This window comes from Ammodytes marinus (genome assembly GCF_949987685.1).
Source record: "Ammodytes marinus genome assembly, chromosome: 20".
Classification (NCBI taxonomy): domain Eukaryota; kingdom Metazoa; phylum Chordata; class Actinopteri; order Uranoscopiformes; family Ammodytidae; genus Ammodytes; species Ammodytes marinus.
In genome coordinates, this window is record NC_137224.1 from 23438668 (window position 1) to 23458623 (window position 19956).

General features: G+C 41.7%; 2 protein-coding genes across 3 annotated transcripts; one reads left to right on the top strand and one right to left on the bottom strand.

The window, feature by feature from the left end:
• The first annotated feature begins 1536 nt into the window (after positions 1–1536).
• On the top strand, positions 1537–14890 carry LOC307266951 (DNA-directed RNA polymerase III subunit RPC4). Of its 2 annotated transcripts, none has more exons than XM_080049093.1 (8): positions 1537–2451; positions 4002–4048; positions 4335–4489; positions 4924–5045; positions 6720–6831; positions 10292–10512; positions 12669–12815; positions 13924–14890. In XM_080049093.1, exons 1-8 carry the CDS (start codon positions 2260–2262, stop codon positions 14056–14058), a joined length of 1131 nt encoding a protein of 376 aa, XP_079905219.1. In that variant the 5' UTR covers positions 1537–2259; the 3' UTR covers positions 14059–14890. The 2 variants fall into 2 exon arrangements, with proteins under 2 accessions (XP_079905219.1, XP_079905220.1); XM_080049094.1 differs by having other exon boundaries at positions 13927–14890.
• Positions 14891–15112: 222 nt separating this feature from the next.
• tfam (transcription factor A, mitochondrial) lies at positions 15113–19542 on the bottom strand. Its single transcript, XM_080049499.1, has 7 exons — positions 19314–19542; positions 18596–18738; positions 17961–18031; positions 17660–17809; positions 17172–17267; positions 16959–17015; positions 15113–16675 (listed from the first exon to the last, which is right to left on the bottom strand). Exons 1-7 carry the CDS (start codon positions 19397–19399, stop codon positions 16400–16402), a joined length of 879 nt encoding a protein of 292 aa, XP_079905625.1. The 5' UTR covers positions 19400–19542; the 3' UTR covers positions 15113–16399.
• Between the last annotated feature and the right edge of the window lie 414 nt (positions 19543–19956).

Genomic DNA, 19956 nt, shown 5'->3' on the forward strand with positions numbered 1-19956 from the left:
AAAAAGAGCAACAAGCCCATCCCAGAGGACCCTGCATAATATTTTATTTTAAATTAATATTACTATGGAAAATCTATGTGTCCTTCTCCAATAGCTTCTAATTCATCTGACACAGTGTCTCCATTTTTTTTCATACAAAATTCTTCAGATTTAGCCTCTTAATTTCCCTCTCAAAGTGCACCAGATTCATGCATTTCACTTTAAAAACTTCAAAGAATCTCCCGGGGGGCATACCCCCGGACCCTCCTAGGAGGGTCGGGACCTCGGCTGGATACTATTTTCACCCTGCTGGACATTGGACGCAAAGGCAGAAAACACTGGGTGTATCATTGGCATATAAACAATAGGGGAAATGTGTCTGTTTAATGTGCAAGGAAAGTGTTGCCGTGAAGAAGGATTACAATTTACGAAGACACTATGAAACTAAACATCAGAGCAGCTACATGTCCTGATAAATGTGTTATTTTTGCGAAGTGGCCCGGCCCTTTGTAGATTTTTCTGTATGTGGCCCTCAGTGAAAAAAGTTTGGACACCCCTGTTATAGAGGCTATTCAAATTCACCACATTATAAAATAAAATAATAATAATAAAATAATAATGTTATGTTGTGAGTACAACAGATAGCTGTATCAATATCTTCCCTAATCTAATCTAGAGACAAAAATGCATGCATCACTAGGCCTATTGAGTATTTTGTGAACTCTGGTCTGAGTTTTTCTGGTTCCTCATTGCAATATGCGTGGAACTTTAAAAGGTTGTTGCATTTGGATGTGAAACAGTTTACGCATCTCATTGTTTTGCCCCTCTGGCTTTGTGTAATTTGTATGGCTGCATGTCATTCTTTCCAAATCTTTACTTCCTCTTTTTACCATAACCTTGGAAAAAAGCAGTGTGTACTATCATCAATGGAAAATGTGTTTAATGATGAGTAGGCCTATAAGCAGAATGGCTAAACATTTATAAGGATCAATAAAGTATAAAAGGTAGATTTAATCATTCTGGAGAACACATGTTGTATGTAAACAAAGGGTGCCCACTATAGCTACAGTATATAACACTATGCCAGTTTACAGTGTGCACACAGTCGTGTGGAGATATTCACTGATTGTGAAAAAAAGTGATTTTGACAAGTATTCTACAGAATCACTGACTCCATTTTTGTAAGTGTGTAATAAAAACAATAGCCTACTTGGTTTAATAACTATCCGATCTATCTACAGGATCTATCTATACATTTTAGAATGTAATATTGTAGGCTACATTAAATGCACAATGTTTATTTGACCTCTATTTCTGATTGGATTAAACTAAATAGCCTGACTGGAAATGTCTTTGACCTACTCACATAGCCTACACACACACACACGCACACACACACACACACACACACACACACACACACACACACACACACACACACACACACACACACACACACACACACACACACACACACACACACACACACACACACACACACACGAACAACGAACAAACACCGCCCTCTAGTGGTTTGCTCTTTGTGGTGCAGTTTAAGAACAACAACAGCACAATGGGAAGGAAATGATTCATTTAAACTGGACCCGTCAAAGAGGCGGGTAAACGTTACTGCTGGAATAATGTCGCTGGGTGAATATTAACATTTTGACTTAGCCTACTGTAGCCCTTTATATTAGCTCCATGACTGTAGCCTACTGTATCTTTATAACCACCGCCCGGGAAACTGGGATAGAAGGACCAGGAAGATGTGTCGGAGATGCACTGTTGTTGTGACGCCTTAAGGACAGACACTGTGCAATGAAGTGACACCCTATAACTTATTGACATTGTTGACTGATAAAACGGGGGCAATTTGTCTCGCCGAGATTAGAGTTTTGCATTCTGGCGCAGTTTGTTTTGATTTCGCAAAATAGAAACAAAATGGAGGGCATTACGCTGGTGATTGTGTCTGGTGAATATGGAGCTGTTGTGCTTAGCTTAGACCGTGGTGTTCATTGTTAGTTAATAGTTTTCTTGATATTGTTGTACAGAAAAATTAAACGGAAGAGATAGCTTTGACGCAGTAACGAAAGCTGTTGGGGGAATAAAAGTAGGCTTAAGTATAAAGTCCACCGGGGTAAGAAAAACCGGATTTGTTAGGCTTCCAAAATAAAAGCGTGGCGTGGCGCCTATGCAATAAAAACAAGATGTTATGTCCCGTGAATCTGTTCATCTACAGTCCTATGTAAAACGGTAAACGGGGGAGCAGATATTAGAATAATGAGCGACTCGAGGGATGCAGCGAGTGTTCCCGGCTCCTCCGGACTGAGCAGCGGGCACGCTCTGGGTTTCACCCCGGGGAGAGGGCTCCCTGGCCGGGTCAGGATCCTGTCCTCACCACCGCCTCCTGGAAGACTGACGTCACTCAGAACCAGGGACCTGACTCTGGGGGGAGCCATCAAGAAACCAAAGGTAATGAATGGTAACAACATAGTTGGCCTGTAAATGAGACTTTACCTGTGTTATCAAGCATTAAGAGACCCAAAAGAAACAACAAGTGATACAATTAATTTCAAGTTAAGGGCTTCCAATAGACACCCTGTTCTTAACCGCAATGGTGCAAACCCAACTTTAGAAGCTCCCTTACTGATCAAGGAGAGTTAGCCTACTATTTGTGTCATTTGTACAGGCCTATTATAACATTTCACAAATTCAAATAAAAAAACTGTTCTGCTGCTTGGAAAGAAAAATCGGTACCCTACGGTGGCGCTGAGCATTCACCAAATAAAAAAAAGTTTCACTGCAGGATCTCGTAATTACGAGATAAGGATCTCGTAATTACGAGATAAAGATCTCGTAATTACGAGATAAGGATCGCCCTCTCATTCATCAATAACGATGTCTGTGTGTGTGTATTTGTGTGCAGACGAGGTGAACCTAGCCATAGGAAAACGTAGGCAATAGCCTTGGTTTCCGGACTACAATGGGCCCCATAATCAATAAACTTATTTTAAATATTTGTTTAGGCTACTGTTCATTCATTAATCAGCGATCGCATCGGGTAGGCTACTGAGGGACACACTTTCGGCTTTACGCCCGTGATCAGCTGCTGAGGTCCGACTGGGCTTTTCTCCTGAATAGTCCCAGTGACTGCATATCTGCACAAAGTTGACATGGCTATCATTGTCATGCCCTCCTTGTAGAAAGTTCTTATGTGTTTGTATGAGTCATGGATTACACCGAGTTTAACGACTGCATTTAATCAAAGCATTCAATAAAACTGCGTTCCGATACAGTAACAAACAGGAGGTAAAAGTGAACTAGCCCACCGGGCATTCTGATTGGATGAGGCAACACAGTACGGTGGCTCCGGTGGCTCATAATGAACAAACTGCATATACAAAGTGAAAGTGTGTCCCTCATTTCCCAATGCGATCGCTGATTAATGAATGAACAGTAAACAAATATTTAAAATAATTGTATTGATTATGGGGCCCATTGTAGTCCGGAAACCAAGGCTATTGCCTACGTTTTCCTATGGCTAGGTTCACCTCGTCTGCACACACACACACACACACACACACACACACACACACACATCGTTATTGATGAATGAGAGGGTGATCCTTATCTCGTAATTACGAGATCCTTATCTCGTAATTACGAGATCTTTATCTCGTAATTACGAGATACTTATCTCGTAATTACGAGATACTTATCTCGTAATTACGAGATATTATCTCGTAATTACGAGATCCTGCTCTGAAACTTTTTTTTATTTGGTGAATGCTCAGCGCCACCGTAGTACCCTTATATGACATGCATTATAAATATTATTGTCCTGTAGCCTATTATTGAATTTGGCAGCTATGTCAACAATAGAATAAACCTAATATATAATTCATAGCATATTGTAAATACCATGTAGCCTATGTGTGCATCTTTGTTTTAAATCCCAAAGATTACATACTCATATTAACAGTGTTTCATATATGTCTCTTTTTTTTGTTTGATTTTCAAAGAAAACCTTTGAGCCCAATGTCCACACTGTGAGGAAAACCAAGGACGAGTGAGTGACCAGATCCTTCCAGCCTCCTGTTAGATCATGGAAGCTTTAAGAATAGCATGCTATGTGCTGTCAGTATGTACTTCCTCCTACCCCCTTTCGAGCATGTAGAAAGTGTGTCTGTATTTTATTTTATTTACTTTTTGCTTTTTGTTTATTTTATTTATTCATCTATTAATATTTAAACTTGTTTTTTTTTTATTGCTTGCATGTTCGAAATAAAGACAATCAATCAATCAAACTGTCTACTGTGTAATGCTCATAAACATCATGTGTTACCTTTCCCCAGGTTGAAGCAGGAGCTCCATGTTGCTCCCCGGAAGGAGAGAAGAGTGAGGGATGAGCGGAGGAGAGAGAACAGAGGGAGGAGGAGAGAGAGGCCTCCAACCATCCAGTCTCACTCCATCTTTGAACAGGGACCGGCTGACACCGTGCGCAAAACAGGTGCACAACTCCTCTGCTCTTTTTCACTGTTTATATAGTTAAGTGTAGTTTATAAAGATCACATAGATACACAACCTTACATACATAACATACAAAGTTAAAAACAAAAAAAAAACAAAGGTGTCATCTTAATTTATACATTGTCAAGTTTATATTCAAAAGTGAGTGAAAAGGTGTAGGTTGATGCACTTCCTTATTGCACCTACCCTTTTTACACTATCTTTTATTTTATTTGTTTTTTTGTAGGTCCCTCAGGATCTTTAAAAAATATATATATATTGTTATTCGTATTGCTATTATTAATACCTGTATATTGTATACACATATTAATTCTGGAAATATATTGGAATCAAGCACACACCACAAGTTTAGTTCCAGAAGAGGCATTACAGCTGCTCTCCCTCCCCGATGATAACCAGCGTGTGTGTGTCCAGGCTGGCGTGGGGCTGCAGACCTCCATGACTCCACCTCCTCTCCTGTGGCTAAGCTGAAGAAAGAGAGGACCGAGTCAGAGGAAGAGGAGGATGAGTTACTCAGTAAACTACACAGAGACGATGTGAGTACTTACTGCTAGCTGCTACTTATATGTTAAAGGAGAGGTTCTCCCATTGTCTGCCTCTCTTAAAGGAATGGCCCAACAACAAAACATGTTAAACATGTTCACAACACATAGCTTTCTAACGCCTTGTTTCCACCGAGCAGAGCGGCTTGGGTCGGGGCGGCTCAGCTCGCTTACGCTAGATCTAGCGATAGCGTGCTATCCTTTAGGTAGGCGGCACTGAGTATCAGATGAGGAGAACAATCTACTTCCTGTAGTTTCTGCAGTCTTTCCTCATGGAAATTCTGATCAGAGCAGTTATTACTCCGCCCCAGGCACATCTAAACAATGAGAGAGAAAAATGTTCTTACTTGGCTCATGTCGCTGCATTTTGATTTTTCACCAACTGATTCATACCAGAGGAAATGGCAGGTGTGAAAGAGAACCAGACCTGTTGAAAAACAAACATCTGGTGAAAACCAATGAGGAGGACTAGAAGTGTGAAAACACCCTGAAAGGTCTCTTTCTAGACCTGTGGGACAGAGGAGACGTGGACATTTGTATCAAATCAAATCAAATCAGTTTTATTTGTATAGCCCAAAATCACAAATACATTTGTCTCAGTGGGCTTTAAGGCCAGGACACACCGGCCCGATAATCGCCGTCGTAGAGTCGGGAGGGGGCGGGGACACGAATCTGTTTGGTGTGTGCCGTGAAATCGGTCGTCGTAGATGTCGTCGGGCTTCTTTTGAGCATGTTCAATCGGCGGCGGGCAGTCTTTCAGTTGGAGCAATTTGATTTGTGGAGGGCTAGCGAATCAGTGAAGCCCGGAAGTGAGGCGGGTAGCACAAACAGCTAACAACAGTTAGCCATCGTTTTAATGTGTTTGTTTGTTTCGTTCAGCGAGTACTCACATGCATCAACCCTTGTTGACTGCTCGACACCATGCTTAACACTCTCTGCTAAAAATTGTGCTCTTATGGTCCATAAATATAAATACGTATTTCTATCTATGTTTATGGTCTAGAGAGCCGTCCCATCATTTCCGGCTTCCGTATTTTTTCGGGCCACAATACAGATTAGCGCCGCCTGCTGTTATGGAGACATTACGTCCCGCGCAAGCGCAGAGCGTACGGAAAGGCAACAGTCGGTTTGGTGTGTTCTTTGCACTTTTTCTGCTGCAACGGGAAGACTGGAGCTCCCTGAATCGGCAGTCTCCATTTTCGGGTAGTCGGACTGGTGTGTCCTGGCCTTTACATTTCATACAATATGATACAATATGACACCCTGCCCTTACACCCTTAGCTCGGCTGAGAAAAAACTCCCAGTAAAAACCCTTTACCGGGATTAAAAAAAAATTAAGAAATCTCAGGGAGAGTCGACAAAGTAAGGGATCCCTCTCCCAGGACGGACATACTGCAATAGATGTCATAAGTAGATTTCTTTGTATGGAGTTGAATGTGTCTGTTTCCTGTCTCAGCTACAAGCAGAAAGCTGGAGGATAGTCTGAGCTCAGTCCTCTGTACTGGAACTGAAAAATAAATAGGTTTGTTTTAGCCCAATGTTTAGCTGCACTGCATTAGTTGTAATGACTGAACCACCAGTGTGCCAGTGAGGTTTAGTTAATATTATCATCCATAATAAAAATCATTTCTCATAAATTGTTCATCAATCATTTGAAATGTCCCACAGTTTATAGATGACCCAGGTCTAAGGAATGATGCCAAGCTGAAGCCCATCCAGCTTCCTCTGACTCAGACCAGCAGCTTCGCCAAGAGTGTACCACTGAAGAGCAGCACAGCTCGTGAGAGAACCCTCTGTTTACTGTCTGCACACTGCTACATTACAGGCCTGCTAAAGGTGGACTCAGCTATTCTGGAGAACGCTTTCTCCTCAAGATCCCCTCTAGCGTACTGTGTGTGCGCTACAACATAATCCAGTGATTAAAAACAGCCTAGGCTCTGTAAATTGGCCTGTTAAAAACGGATATGTAAACCAAGGTGGCCCACCATAGCTAGCAACACGCCCATTTGGAGAGCCTAAGCTGTGTATTAACTCTGGATCTTTCTTTTTGTGTGCCCACAGTATAGACAGGTAAGTGGATCATGAGATATTCACTGACTTTGACAAAAAGTGATGTTGACAACAAGCAATCTCCAGAATCGCAGACTCAACCTTTAACGAGGAGCTCATTTCAGTCACCACACTCATGTGTATTTCTATGGGACAATTATGAGCAAGCTTGACACAGACTGTCTCTTGAGCTCTGAGATGCACACCATGGGCAGGGTTCGTACAGATGCTTGAAAGTCTGGAAAATGCTTGATTTTCAATCGAGTGTTTTCAAGGTTTGAAATGTGCTTGAAATCTGAACACTGTGCTGGAAAATGCTGGATTTTCTCTTTATTGACCAGTGTCGTAATTCATCAAATTCTTTCATTTTTTTATTCTGTAAATTAAAAAAAAAATCTGTCGCAATGTTTTCTTCGCCGCCGTCTTGTATGCACGAGTGCAGTTGCTCCCCGTGTTTTCTTTCCTGGGACACGCGCCACACCTGGCGATCGCTCCAGGAATTATCCAGAACCACGAGTCGCTGCTCATGGACCTATTGCTCCCGATACTTCCATATCAGATATCCGTTTCCATTTGGTTATGACGAGGCCCTAATAACCGACAGGCATAGGCTACTGTACGGTCTGCTTAAAGTACCTCCAGCTGTACACAATGGGGGAATCGGCACTTAGAGTTCCTGCCAAAGGTAAATCAGTTGAGAATTTTTTTTCGTTAAAACGTATCGGACTATGTCACTCTGGTTGACTGTTCAATCATGTTCTTCTTTGCAAGTTACACCAAATCCCGAGTTTGTATGTGTAATTGACTTGTTGATACAAATAAATAGCATGCTAAATTGATGCTCAACACCGTTAGCAATTAGCTGACCAGCTAGTTTTCAATAATGTATTGCTCCAAATTCATGTTGTTAGCTAGATAACGTAAGCTTGGGGGTTACTTCATTGTAACGTGATGTTACACTCATGCGAGGAAATTGAGACCTCCGCGAACGTTTGGAGACAGTTTAGAGACTCCCTCGCGACTGCAGTCTCCAACTTGTCGCAAACAGTCGCAGCCCAGTGAGATACGGGCTTAACAGACATGAGTGCCGTGACTTCCTCTTTCTGAACGCGCATTAACGTTATACTTTGATGTGCACTGTGCATTCGAAGCGTGAGGCGAGCCCCCTCCCTGCACCTTCTCTATGTGTGTTGATAGCGTGCCAAGTTTCCGCTGATAAGAATTGTGTCCCCGCCGGCCGGTGAGCGCGCAATCGCGCATGCATCAAACATATTAACGCTTCAATTTCACTCTAGTAAATTCAGAAGTTCTTTGGATCGTTTTGTACATTGTTTTTGGTACATTTGTTTGAAAATTAGGTTTGCAAAGTTATTAATGGCTCATCCGCCAATAAAAATGCTTTTATTCTTCTGTGTAATTAACTGTATCCTATGTATTGCACATTTATAGCACTTTTCATAACACAAATTAAGGTAGCATAGAGGAGGGAGCCTACTAAAATAAAATATCTGGGTTGGTCCCCAGATGTTTTTATTTTAGTAGGTTGGTTTGCATTGGTGTTGAACTGTTCCCTACTTGTTTTCTTCTTTGAATAAAGCCTAATGCTGCTAGTAAAATACCACCAGCCACTCAACCCTCAATAGTAGACATGATATAGAATAATTACCTTTATTACAGTTTAACCAAATGTTTTAACAATAGGCTACAGGAGATATTTGAAAGCACTACACATGCATTGTAGGCTATTCAATTAAATTTGTGTCAGCGGAACCGTGAATGTTCTCCTTTTTTTCATTAAAATGAATGCAGAAAAGGCACACATTGCTTCATAAAAATTCACCAGAATGCAGGAAATTAAGTGTTTAATGCTCAAAGATTTTTGGGGGGGACCCCCAGACCTCCACTTCTAATGTGTCCACACCCAATGTTTACTTAAAACTTGTCCTACGACTTTGCAATTCATGAATTAGTTTATTTTAATAAGATTTTTGATGTTTTATCACATTTTCCAATTGTCTTTATTTCTGATTTATTATAAACAATATGTAAACTTGCAGGACACTAGCAAAAATAATTGGCTGGGAGAGAGGACACTGCAGCAGCACTGATATAGAGTGACAATATGCTCCATCTCATGTGATATTGCTCAAGTATAGTCATGTTGTTATTAACCTGATAGATGGTCATTTTTGGCATATGAACTAAACTGATAAAGGTCTCCTTAGGGCCATACTGCAATTTGGTGATTGTCCATACACATTATATTATGAACACTCCCATTTTACAGATAAGGCAATGTATGAAATCATAAGCATTTATTTATATACTGTATATATTTAAAGCTTTGGCTTCCTTGAAAAAGTTGACATTGTATCTTGAAAGTGCTGGAAAAGTGCTTGAATTTTACTCTTAAAAAGCTGTACGAACCCTGCATGGGGAGTTGTAAGCTGTGAGCCATGCATGAATGCGTTGTTTTATACAAGACTGAATAAGTGACACATGTTTCTATGGACGACTTATTGAGAGAGATAGGTTGGGGTTAAAAGTGGTTGACTCCCTGTAGGCATTGATATGATATTCTGACACTATGATAACCTTAAGCCAAAATACCACAGTTTCACAGAATCACGGTATTGCGATGACAGCTGTCAAATCTGTTCTTTGGAAATGTCTGGGTAAAAAACAACACAATATATTTCTACATTTTTAAAACAACATAGGGTATTCTGAACATTAAACATGTTGTATGATAACATAATACAACAAATAATTAAATTATTCTGAACAATGTCCTTTAAGTGAGCAGCTCACAAGGTTTTTAGAGACATGCTCACTTCTGACACATTTCTCTTTTAGTAAAAGTTATGATCATGCAGGAATATTCTGAAAATAAATAAACCTCTATGTTACCATCCTGTGTCTTATACTCGGAATGACGGAAAATAATAGTGGTTTTGAAACAGTGACTTTTTCAACCGTGGTATACCTTGAAACTGGCCCATGCCAAATTGTATTGCAGTCATTTCATTGAACCTTTATTTATACCGGAGAGATCAATTGAGGGGTGACCCTAATTTACAATGATGTCGAGTCAAACAAATGCAAACAAAAACAACAATACACAATATACAATGAAAATACATCAAGTCCATTCTTGTATTGAAATGGCAGTGTGTGTGTCATGTGTCCAGGTCCAGAGAACAGTGGTGCGACACGGCCCACACCGGAGCAGCCGTGCCTGGCCCGGGTGCTCCAGGATCTCAGCCTGTCTGGTGGAGAGGAGCTGTTCTTCATGCAGTTACCTGACTGTATGCCGGCCACAGCACACAAGCTCCAGCCCACCACACATCCATCTACAGTGGAGAAACCTGCCAAGAAGGAAGACAAGAGGCCGGCGTATCCACAAGCACAAGTCAGTAAACAAAAGAAAGACTCCAACCATTATGTTTTTCAGCGTAATGGTTGGAGTGTTGTATCCGTGCCATACATATGAATGCAACAATACACCGCAAGCCTTTCTGTGTCCTTTATGCCATTAAGTAAGTGTGTTTATTTGGGCACATATTAGGCACATGACACATTACGTGATCTTACTTTGTATTCAACTGGTCCCCCATTTCCCAGTTCTCGATTTGGACATACAGTATCTCACAAATCTCTTCAAATATTTCATTATATCTTTCCATGGGACAACACTGAATAAATGACACTTTGATACAATGTAAAGTAGTCGGTGTACAGCTTATATAACAGTGTAAATGTACTGTCCCCTCAAAATAACTCGACACACAGCCATTAATGTCTAAACTGACGGCAACAAAAGTGAGTACACCACTAAGTGAAAAGGCCCAAATTGGGCCCAAAGTGTCAATATTTTGTGTTGCCACCATTATTTTCCAGCACTGCCTTAACCCTCTTGGGCATGGAGTTCACCGGAGCTTCACAGGTAGCCACTGGAATCCTCTTCCACTCATTCATGACGACATCACGGAGCTGGTGGATATTAGAGATCTGCGCTCCTTCATCTTCCGTTTGAGGATGCCCCAAAGATGCTCAATAGGGTTTAGGTCTGGAGACATGCTTGGCCAGTCCATAACCTTTACCCCCAGCTTCTTTAGCAAGCCACTGGTCGTCTTGGAGGTGTGTTTGGGGTCGTTATCATGTTGCAATACTGCCCTGCGGCCCAGTTTACGAAGGTTGAGTGTACGTGCTCAGCGTCATATCCAGAGGTTGGCTTTGGAAAATAGACCTATGAATACTGCCAGCATTGCTGAAGGGCTTGAAGGGGTGGGGGGTCAACCTGTCAGTGCTCAGACCATACGTCTGCATCATACTGGTCTGCATGGCTGTCATCCCAGAAGGAAGCCTCTTCTAAAGATGATGCAAAATAAAGCCCACAAACAGTTTGCTGAAGACAAGCAGACTACGGACATGGATGACTGCAACCATGTCCTGTGGTCTGATGAGACCAAGATACATTTATTTGGTTCAGATGGTGTCAAGAGTGAGTGGTGGCAACCAGGTGAGGAGTACAGAGACAAGTGTGTCTTGCCTACAGTCAAGCATGGTGGTTGGAGTGTCATGGTCTGGGGCTAAATGAGTGTTGCCAGCACTGGGGATCTACAGTTCATTGAATGCTAACATGTACTGCGCCATACTGAAGCAGAACATGATCCCCTCCCTTCATAAACTGGGCCGCAGGGCAGTACTGCAACATGATAACAACCCCAAACACACCTCCTAACGACCACTGGCTTGCTAATCAAGCTGAGGGTGAAGGTGATGGACTGGCCAAGCATGTCTCCAGACCTAAACCCTATTGAGCATCTTTGGGGCATCCTCAAACAGGAGGTGGAGGAGCGCAAGGTCTCTAATATCCACCAGCTCCTTGATGTCGTCATGAATGAGTGGAAGAGGATTCCAGTGGCAACCTGTGAAGCTCTGGTGAACTCCATGCCCAAGACGGTTAAGGCAGTGCTGGAAATAATGGTGGCCACACAAAATATTGACACTTTGGGCCCAATTTGGGCCTTTTCACTTAGGGGTGTACTCACTTTTGTTGCCAGCACTTTAGACATTAATGGCTGTGTGTCGAGTTATTTTGAGGGAACAGTACATTTACACTGTTATATAAGCTGTACACTGACTACTTTACATTGTATCAAAGTGTCATTTCTTCAGTGTTGTCCCATGAAGAGATATAATGAAATATTTGAGAAATGTGAGGGGTGTACTCACTTTTGTGAGATACTGTACATTCACTGAGTGGCATCTCTCTACGCAGATAGATTTCTGTTAATACAATGAAGGATGGAATTGTTATTGGTGGTACTTCACCCCTTACTCTACAACCTCACTGGTGCTGAAATGATTCTACTGTAGGTTTGCACTGCGCCAGATCAGAGGCCTTCACTGTACAGCCAAAGATTTATTTAAGAACGTCAGCCTGTTTCAAAGACGTCTCTAACATTCTAACTCATTTTATTTCTATTTTGGCATAACATTTGTATCAATTCCAAAGATGCTAGTATGAGCTTGTTGTTAACAAGTTGTGCACGTGTGCCTCAGGAGGTGAAGGCGGACTGCCCTGTGCTTTCACAATTCCCAGAGGGGTTTCTGGGTAAACTGCAGATCAGGAAGTCAGGGAAGGTGGAGCTGAAGCTGGGGGATGTCCTCATGGACGTCTCCGAGGGAGCTGCGTTCTCATTCCTGCAGGTACTGTGTGTCTGTGTCTGTGTCTGTGTGTGTGTGTGTGTGTGTGTGTGTGTGTGTGTGTGTGTGTGTGTGTGTGTGTGTGTGTGTGTGTGTGTGTGTGTGTGTGTGTGTGTGTGTGTGTGTGTGTGTGTGTGTGTGTGTGTGTGTGTGTGTGTGTGTGTGTGTGTGTGTGTGTGTGTCAAATCAAAACAAAACAAACTGAGCCAGAATGCAAAACTCTAATCTCGGCGAGACAAATTGCCCCCGTTGTATCAGTCAACAATGTCAATAAGTTATAAGGTGTCACTTCATTGCACAGTGTCTGTCCTTAAGGCGTCACAACAACAGTGCATCTCCGACACATCTTCCTGGTCCTTCTATCCCAGTTCCCGGGCGGTGGTTATAAAGATACAGTAGGCTACAGTCATGGAGCTAATATAAAGGGCTACAGTAGGCTAAGTCAAAATGTTAATATTCACCCAGCGACATTATTCCAGCAGTAACGTTTACCCGCCTCTTTGACGGGTCCAGTTTAAATGAATAATTTCCTTCCCATTGTGCTGTTGTTGTTCTTAAACTGCACCACAAAGAGCAAACCACTAGAGGGCGGTGTTTGTTCGTTGTGTGTGTGTGTGTGTGTGTGTGTGTGTGTCTGTGTGTAAACTGTCAGCTTAACCTTAAATCACTTAATTGGAGCGGACGTGTCAATCTCAGGTAGCTCACTGTTTATTTTAAGGAAATAGGTGAACCATCTAGCAAAGTGTTGGAAGTGACAATCGTAACTGCAACAGCAGATTATATTTCTATGTTTCTGTTATAGGTTTTCTTCTTCTATATTCATTGCATTGTTGAGAGGAGCCTGGGACTTAAGACTGCCATTGCCAACGACTGCTGCTGTAATGATTGTGACAATAAAGCGTCTTGAATCCTGTGTCTGCCTAACTGACTGTCGTCGTCTGATGTTGTCTGACAATGTTTTAACCTTGACAATAAAGATAACTTCTATATTCTACTGTGAATCTTGAGATTATCACCTCTGATTCAAAGTGTAGAAGTCACTTTGTAATCCTCAGTCAGTGTGTCACTATGAATGTCTAACCTGAAGCCTGTGTTCTTGTCCCCTGTGTAGCAGCTGGTGTCTGTGCAGCTGTCTGCTGGACGGACTGGAGACATGATGGTGTTAGGAAACGTTCAACACAAACTGGTGCTGTCTCCTGACTTCCAGGCCTTACTGAGCCACAACAACAAGGGCCCAGACACATGACTGTTACAGCAGCGTCCTCTCCGCTACAGCACAGGACACCTCCACTGCACAAAGTTACACATTCTCTGACACGAGGAACAATCTGTTTGAACTCTACGGGATTTTCCCTGAGCGGATGGGATGTGTTGTTTATTTTTTATCACCACACAAAGCAAAAAGGACAGGTGGTTTTAATGTCCACATTCCCTCTGTTTGGAGGACTTGAAGGCAGCTACGTAGTTTGGGTGGGTGTGAAAAAGCACATGCACATTGCACTGATGTACAGCTGGGATTTGTATCTTTTGAACAATTTAGAAAACTTTTAGACATGGTAATATTTTCAATATTGCACTTTGTTTGTAAACCTGCATGTTTTTTCTAAGTACCTTGGCATCATTTTATATATACATGTAGTCTCATCAGATTCATAGCTTCAAGTTCAACTTAACAGCAGCTCCACTTGATGCTGTGCTCCTGTGGTTCAGGTTATCACTGTTAACCTTTGATGGAGATGTTTTTATATTACAGCATCATCATACATCAGCTTCCAAACGTCTATTGCCAATATCTTTTCATTGCGTTTTCAGATCATGTTTGATGCAAGAGAATGCTTTTAAAATGTTGCTAGTCTGTGGGTTGTTGTATAGAGATCATGTTAAGGCTATCCATGGCTCCAGATCATACTTCAATATCGTGTCCACCTGTGGGCTGGTCCTGGGTCAGGAGGATTATAGACATTTGCGTCACAGCTTTAAGGCTTGCATGGCCCTACCTTTAAATCACATCTTACAACTTAGTTGTATTGACTCGTAGATTTTTGTCATGTCTTTTATACTAGAATTTCATTTTTAAATACTCGTACAATAAACACTGTAGAATTTGATCTGATGTGTATTAAGTTTTTTGTCTGTAGAATTGTTTGTACGGTGTATTCTTCCTAATGTTGATGTTTTGATAGATTTTTTTATATACATATACAATTAGGAAAATATTAAATATTAAAAAAGGGTAATTGTTTGCCATCAAACGTAATCACTTGGATTGAGAAAAAATTATATTTTATTTTTAACCGTTACATGTTTTAACAGCTGTTAACAGAATAAGCATTTCATACAAAGCTTGACTGGAACAAAACATGAATTGGAACTTTTTGGTTTAAAAAAACTAAAATGTCAGTAAACGACAAATCGCAGGATTTCACAGTCTGAGGTTGAAACTGTATAAGCTTCAGCTGCACCTAGAACAGCAATGAGACAGAGAATTCAGTCAGGTTGCATGATGGGAAAGCAGGCTACTGTGGACAACAAGCTGCACATTAACCCTGCGTTCCAAATCACATACTTTTTCTTTTTACTACACTACATACTAAAGTACTTTAAGGGCCACAGGAGAGAGAAAAAAATCAGATAAGGAAGATTTTATTTTCATTATGTCAAGAATAAAGATGAATACTGCATAATGCTATTGGAGTTAGTGGGGCATCTAGGTTTTTACAGCGTATTACAATTGACGTGCATGTATTGGGACATACTAAATCTTTTTCTGGCATACTAAATAGTAGGGAAGTATGGGGATTGGAACTCAGGGTTATAGTTCCACAGGTCATATCCACTCTGTAAAAGATGGGGGCTGCTCTCAGTTCAGATTTTCAAAAACCCAACTATATTTGTGAAGTATGTAAGAGCCACTGGGGTTGGGGCTGAGATCCACAGACATAGAATGAACGTCAGAAACTATTGAGAAACATCATGGCTTTGTTGAAAAGACTAATACAGAATAACACCAGACTTGTTTTAATTTTTTCATTAATACTCTTTATGAAATACCAAAAAAATAGAAAAGTGTGGTTGTTTTTGGGACGGCAACAGTAACTTTATATTCCCTTTTACACTCGGGGCTATGAAACCATTGAGACCTTGCAGACAGGAAAGCATGAACACTATATCTGGGCCTCTTTTATCACTTAACATCTCACTCAAATGTCAACGCATTGGAATTTTCATGACATTTTATTTAATTCCATATATCAAGAAGGATTCAAACCAACAGTGAACACCAGGATGTGTATTCGTACAGGGGCTGTCGATGGGTTCACATTGTGCCCTGTAAAATATCCTGATTTGAGGGCTAATATGGTGGAGGTTTCACTGAGCAGAGGCCATATTGTGGGGTTGACAAAATGATCTTGATCTTGTCTGAATGCAGGAAAAAGATATGGCCCTGTTGAACCTAAGAAGCATTCCTGACAAGAGTAGAAACTCTATGACTTTTAAGCCAGAGAGGGAAAAGAAAAGTGAGAAACCTGTCCTTCAGTTTTCATGGACACCGTTTCACCTCTCCAATCGGTAGATTAAAACCAATCTCATGGCTTCTTGGTGGTCCTGGCTGTTTTCGCGGAGCTACTTTTGGTGGTCTTCTTGGTTGTTTTTGACCTTCCTGTATCGGTAGCCTTCTTAGCTGTTTTAGCTTTAGCCTTTAGCTTTGTTCCTGTGGTTTTAACAGCAGCGGCTTTCTTCCTGCTGGACAGCGTCTGCTCTCGGATCAGGTCTTCCCGTCCGATCTCCACCATGTGATCCTCCCACGACTTCATCTCGTTCTTGTAGCGGACCTTGTCGTCCTCGGCCAGCTGTGTGTAGACCTGGAGACAGTGGAACCAAACGCAGGAGATCTCAAGTGCTTGTTTCACACATGCACACAGCTGCATGGAGAACCTTATTTACAATCCATATTAACATTACATATTTATTATTATGTATTCATATAAACACCTGATTTTATATGCAGATTTCATTGTTTCAATGACTTTTTAATATACTTGTCTTTGCTTTTGTTTAGTGTGTGTTGGCTTTATTGCTACACCTGTTTTTAAATTAGCTTGAGTGCTAATTTTATTGTAGTTAAGTAACGATAGGAGGACCAACCTGTTTCTGATGACTGAACAGACTCCTCCAGTCTTCCATCAGGGACTTCATCTTTGCCTGAATGAACGTCAGCACACACATCATAACAGTGACTGTGGTGCAAAGCCATATGTGTCCTATACCAGTGTCTCTGTCTTGTACCACCTTAGGTCAAATGAATAGGAACTGTCGCTGTATTGTATGTTGTGGCATGGGGAGGTGTGTGTTCCTGACCTGCGTGGTTGTTCCTCTGGCCTCCTCAAAGTGCTCCGACATGAAGATGTTGAATGGAGAGCGAGGACGTTTGGGCTTCCCCAGGCTGGTTAACTCCTGGAAAACACACACACGCACACACACACACACACAGACACACACACACACACACACACACACACACACACACACACACACACACACACACACACACACACACACACACACACACACACACACACACACACACACACACACACACACACACACACACACACACACACACACACACACACACACACACACACACACACACAGCATGTGACAGTGATATGATGGGGTTTAGGGCTCAGATGCTTATTGGGGCTTCAAAAATCCTGTCAAAGGAAGCCATAAACTCAAACACACTGTGGTTGAGTCCTACCTAGATATACACTGCACGATGAACATACTATCAGCATCAAGTCTTAACTGGCGCCTCTCCCTGTCCTCTGTCTACTGAGACTCACCCTCTTCTTGCGGATGGTCTTCCTCTTGGCCAGCCTCTGCCTCTTGTCCTGGGCTTGTTGCTGGAGCTGTGCAGGGCTGAGCTGGGCCTGGTAGCGCAGCAGCTCCACCTTAAACTGCTCTCTGGCCTTGAGAGACGCTTCCTGAAACGGCTACAAACAAAACGCTTCGGTCACAACAACACAATGACAAAACCTATAGACTGATGTGTTTTAAACTTAACACGTTAAAAAATAAAAATCTTTATGATTTCTGGTTCCATAAAAAGCATATACAGCTTCAACTGTCAAAGGAGTGAAATACCCGTTTCTGATCTGGGCTCAGTGTTCTCCACTGCTGGGCAATTCTCCTGATGATATCCACTGATTTGAATTCTGAAAGGCAACAATGACAAGATGACCATTAACAACAGAATTGTAGCGTTCGGGTTTTTGACTAGAAATCTGGACAGATGTAGCTGAGTTATGTGCTGGGAAACTTCTTATTTTTTTTATCATTGTGGTTTTAATTTTCTTTTTTGACCCTTTGATACAAGGAGCCAGTGCAGCCATGTCAGTGCAGCAAGTTCATGAAATCAATCATTTTAAAAGGTGAAGTCAGTGATTCTGGAGAATGTTTGTTATCAAAATCCCAGTCTACCACGAGCCGCTACCTGTCCTTACTGTGTGTGTAGATGTAGACATTTGTTTTAAGTGTTAATACAAAGCCTAGAAAACTAGCATGTTGCTAGCTTCGGTGGGCCCCTCTTTTAACATGCCGGATTACAGGGCCTAGGCTGTGGATGAATAACAATACTCTTTTTTACACACAGATCATGAGGAGATATTCACTGATTTTGACAAAAAAGTTATTTTGAGAATTGAAAAAAGTATTCTACAGAATCACTGACTCCACCTTTAAACTGTCTTCAAGAGAAGAGCCCACTGTTTTAGATGTACCTGGGTTTAGTCTGGTTATGACTGGCTGCTGCTGAATAACGTATCTTAAGTATCCGTTCAGCGGTCTCTTTGGAGGGCCTGCTGCCTGAGAGCTCAGGCATCTCACAGGGTTGATGTATGAGGCTGGTAGAATACTGCTACACCTATACACACAAACACACAATATTAAGCAGAGGACATCCTAGCATCCATTGTTTAAGTGAGATCTGTTTAAGAGTGACAAGATACAGTTATTCCCATAGAAATGTAGGCCTATAGCAGTAGGCCTACTGTTTACTTGGATCAGCTGTCATACTCTATGGATAGAGCTTTAAACTACAAGAGGCAACACATTGGTGTACTTTGGTGTACTTGTGAAATAACAGTAGTATTCCATATCCAGTCCTAACTTTATGTGCATTTCCTTTAATATAATGAGGACAATAGAGGCCCTCGACTAGAACAGTCCAAGAACAGTCCTAGAACATGTCCAAAGTGGCTGTGGAATGTATAATGGTTTCCCATAGCTACCAATAATAGCTTCAGGGTCATAATTCACTCATTTACGACTAAGCTAGTATAATGCTACCATTTCGAAAACACATTTTTCCTTTAAAGTAGCCTACCGTACTGGTAATGATTTAAAAAAGAGAAATACATTTACTACAGTATTTTGACTGCAGAGAGAGCATGCTTAAGCTAGCTAGCTAACAGAGTGAAGTAAGTTTCGGTTAGCTACCTTGCCACAGTGCTTGTGCAGGAGAAGACACTGAAGGACTTAGCCAGCCAGCTTGCACCTGCTGTCATTAAGCTGAACGGAGCCATGGCGGTGGAAATAAACGTTAAAGGCCGTAAAGCGGAGTAACGAAAGACAAACGTAACAGTATGTTATTCATGCATTAATCGCGACGTCTCGAAGAGAAGTCCAGCCTCTTGTCCTACAGTGCTTGTTGACATGCAGGCTCTGCAAAAGCCGCCTTCTGTCTCTCCCGGTGCATTGTGGGACTGGGAACCCCTGCTCTCACTGCATTTCCGTTTCCGCCATGGTCCTCGTCGTAAGAGGATTAAACCAAAGATTTAATAGTGTTCGTCTAGCTGCAGAACATGTTCATTCAATCAAATCATCATTAAACCTAAAACTCCATTTTAAAATAGTTTTTAGCTGCTTCGCATGCACAACACTGATCTGGAACCAGCAGGGGGAGTCATCGTCATGCGTTTGATGTAGTGTGCTTCATTGTTGCCATATTCCACTGTTGCCACTTTACAGTATTCAACGAGGAAGTGCATCTGCTCAAATGTAACCCATTATGTAATTCAATCGAGAAACTGTCATACTGACGATATTTGAAAACAACCAGGTAGGCTATGACATGTACCTG

Coding starts and splice junctions, on each gene's coding strand:
- LOC307266951 (XM_080049093.1), top strand. CDS start 2,260: ATGAGCGACTCGAGGGATGCAGCGAGTGTTCCCGGCTCCTCCGGACTG. Junction 4,490..4,923: donor TGACACCGTGCGCAAAACAG/GTGCACAACTCC, acceptor GTGTGTGTCCAG/GCTGGCGTGGGGCTGCAGAC. Junction 6,832..10,291: donor ACTGAAGAGCAGCACAGCTC/GTGAGAGAACCC, acceptor TCATGTGTCCAG/GTCCAGAGAACAGTGGTGCG.
- tfam (XM_080049499.1), bottom strand. CDS start 19,399: ATGGCTCCGTTCAGCTTAATGACAGCAGGTGCAAGCTGGCTGGCTAAG. Junction 18,739..19,313: donor TGCACAAGCACTGTGGCAAG/GTAGCTAACCGA, acceptor TTGTGTGTATAG/GTGTAGCAGTATTCTACCAG. Junction 17,268..17,659: donor AGACCATCCGCAAGAAGAGG/GTGAGTCTCAGT, acceptor TGTGTTTTCCAG/GAGTTAACCAGCCTGGGGAA.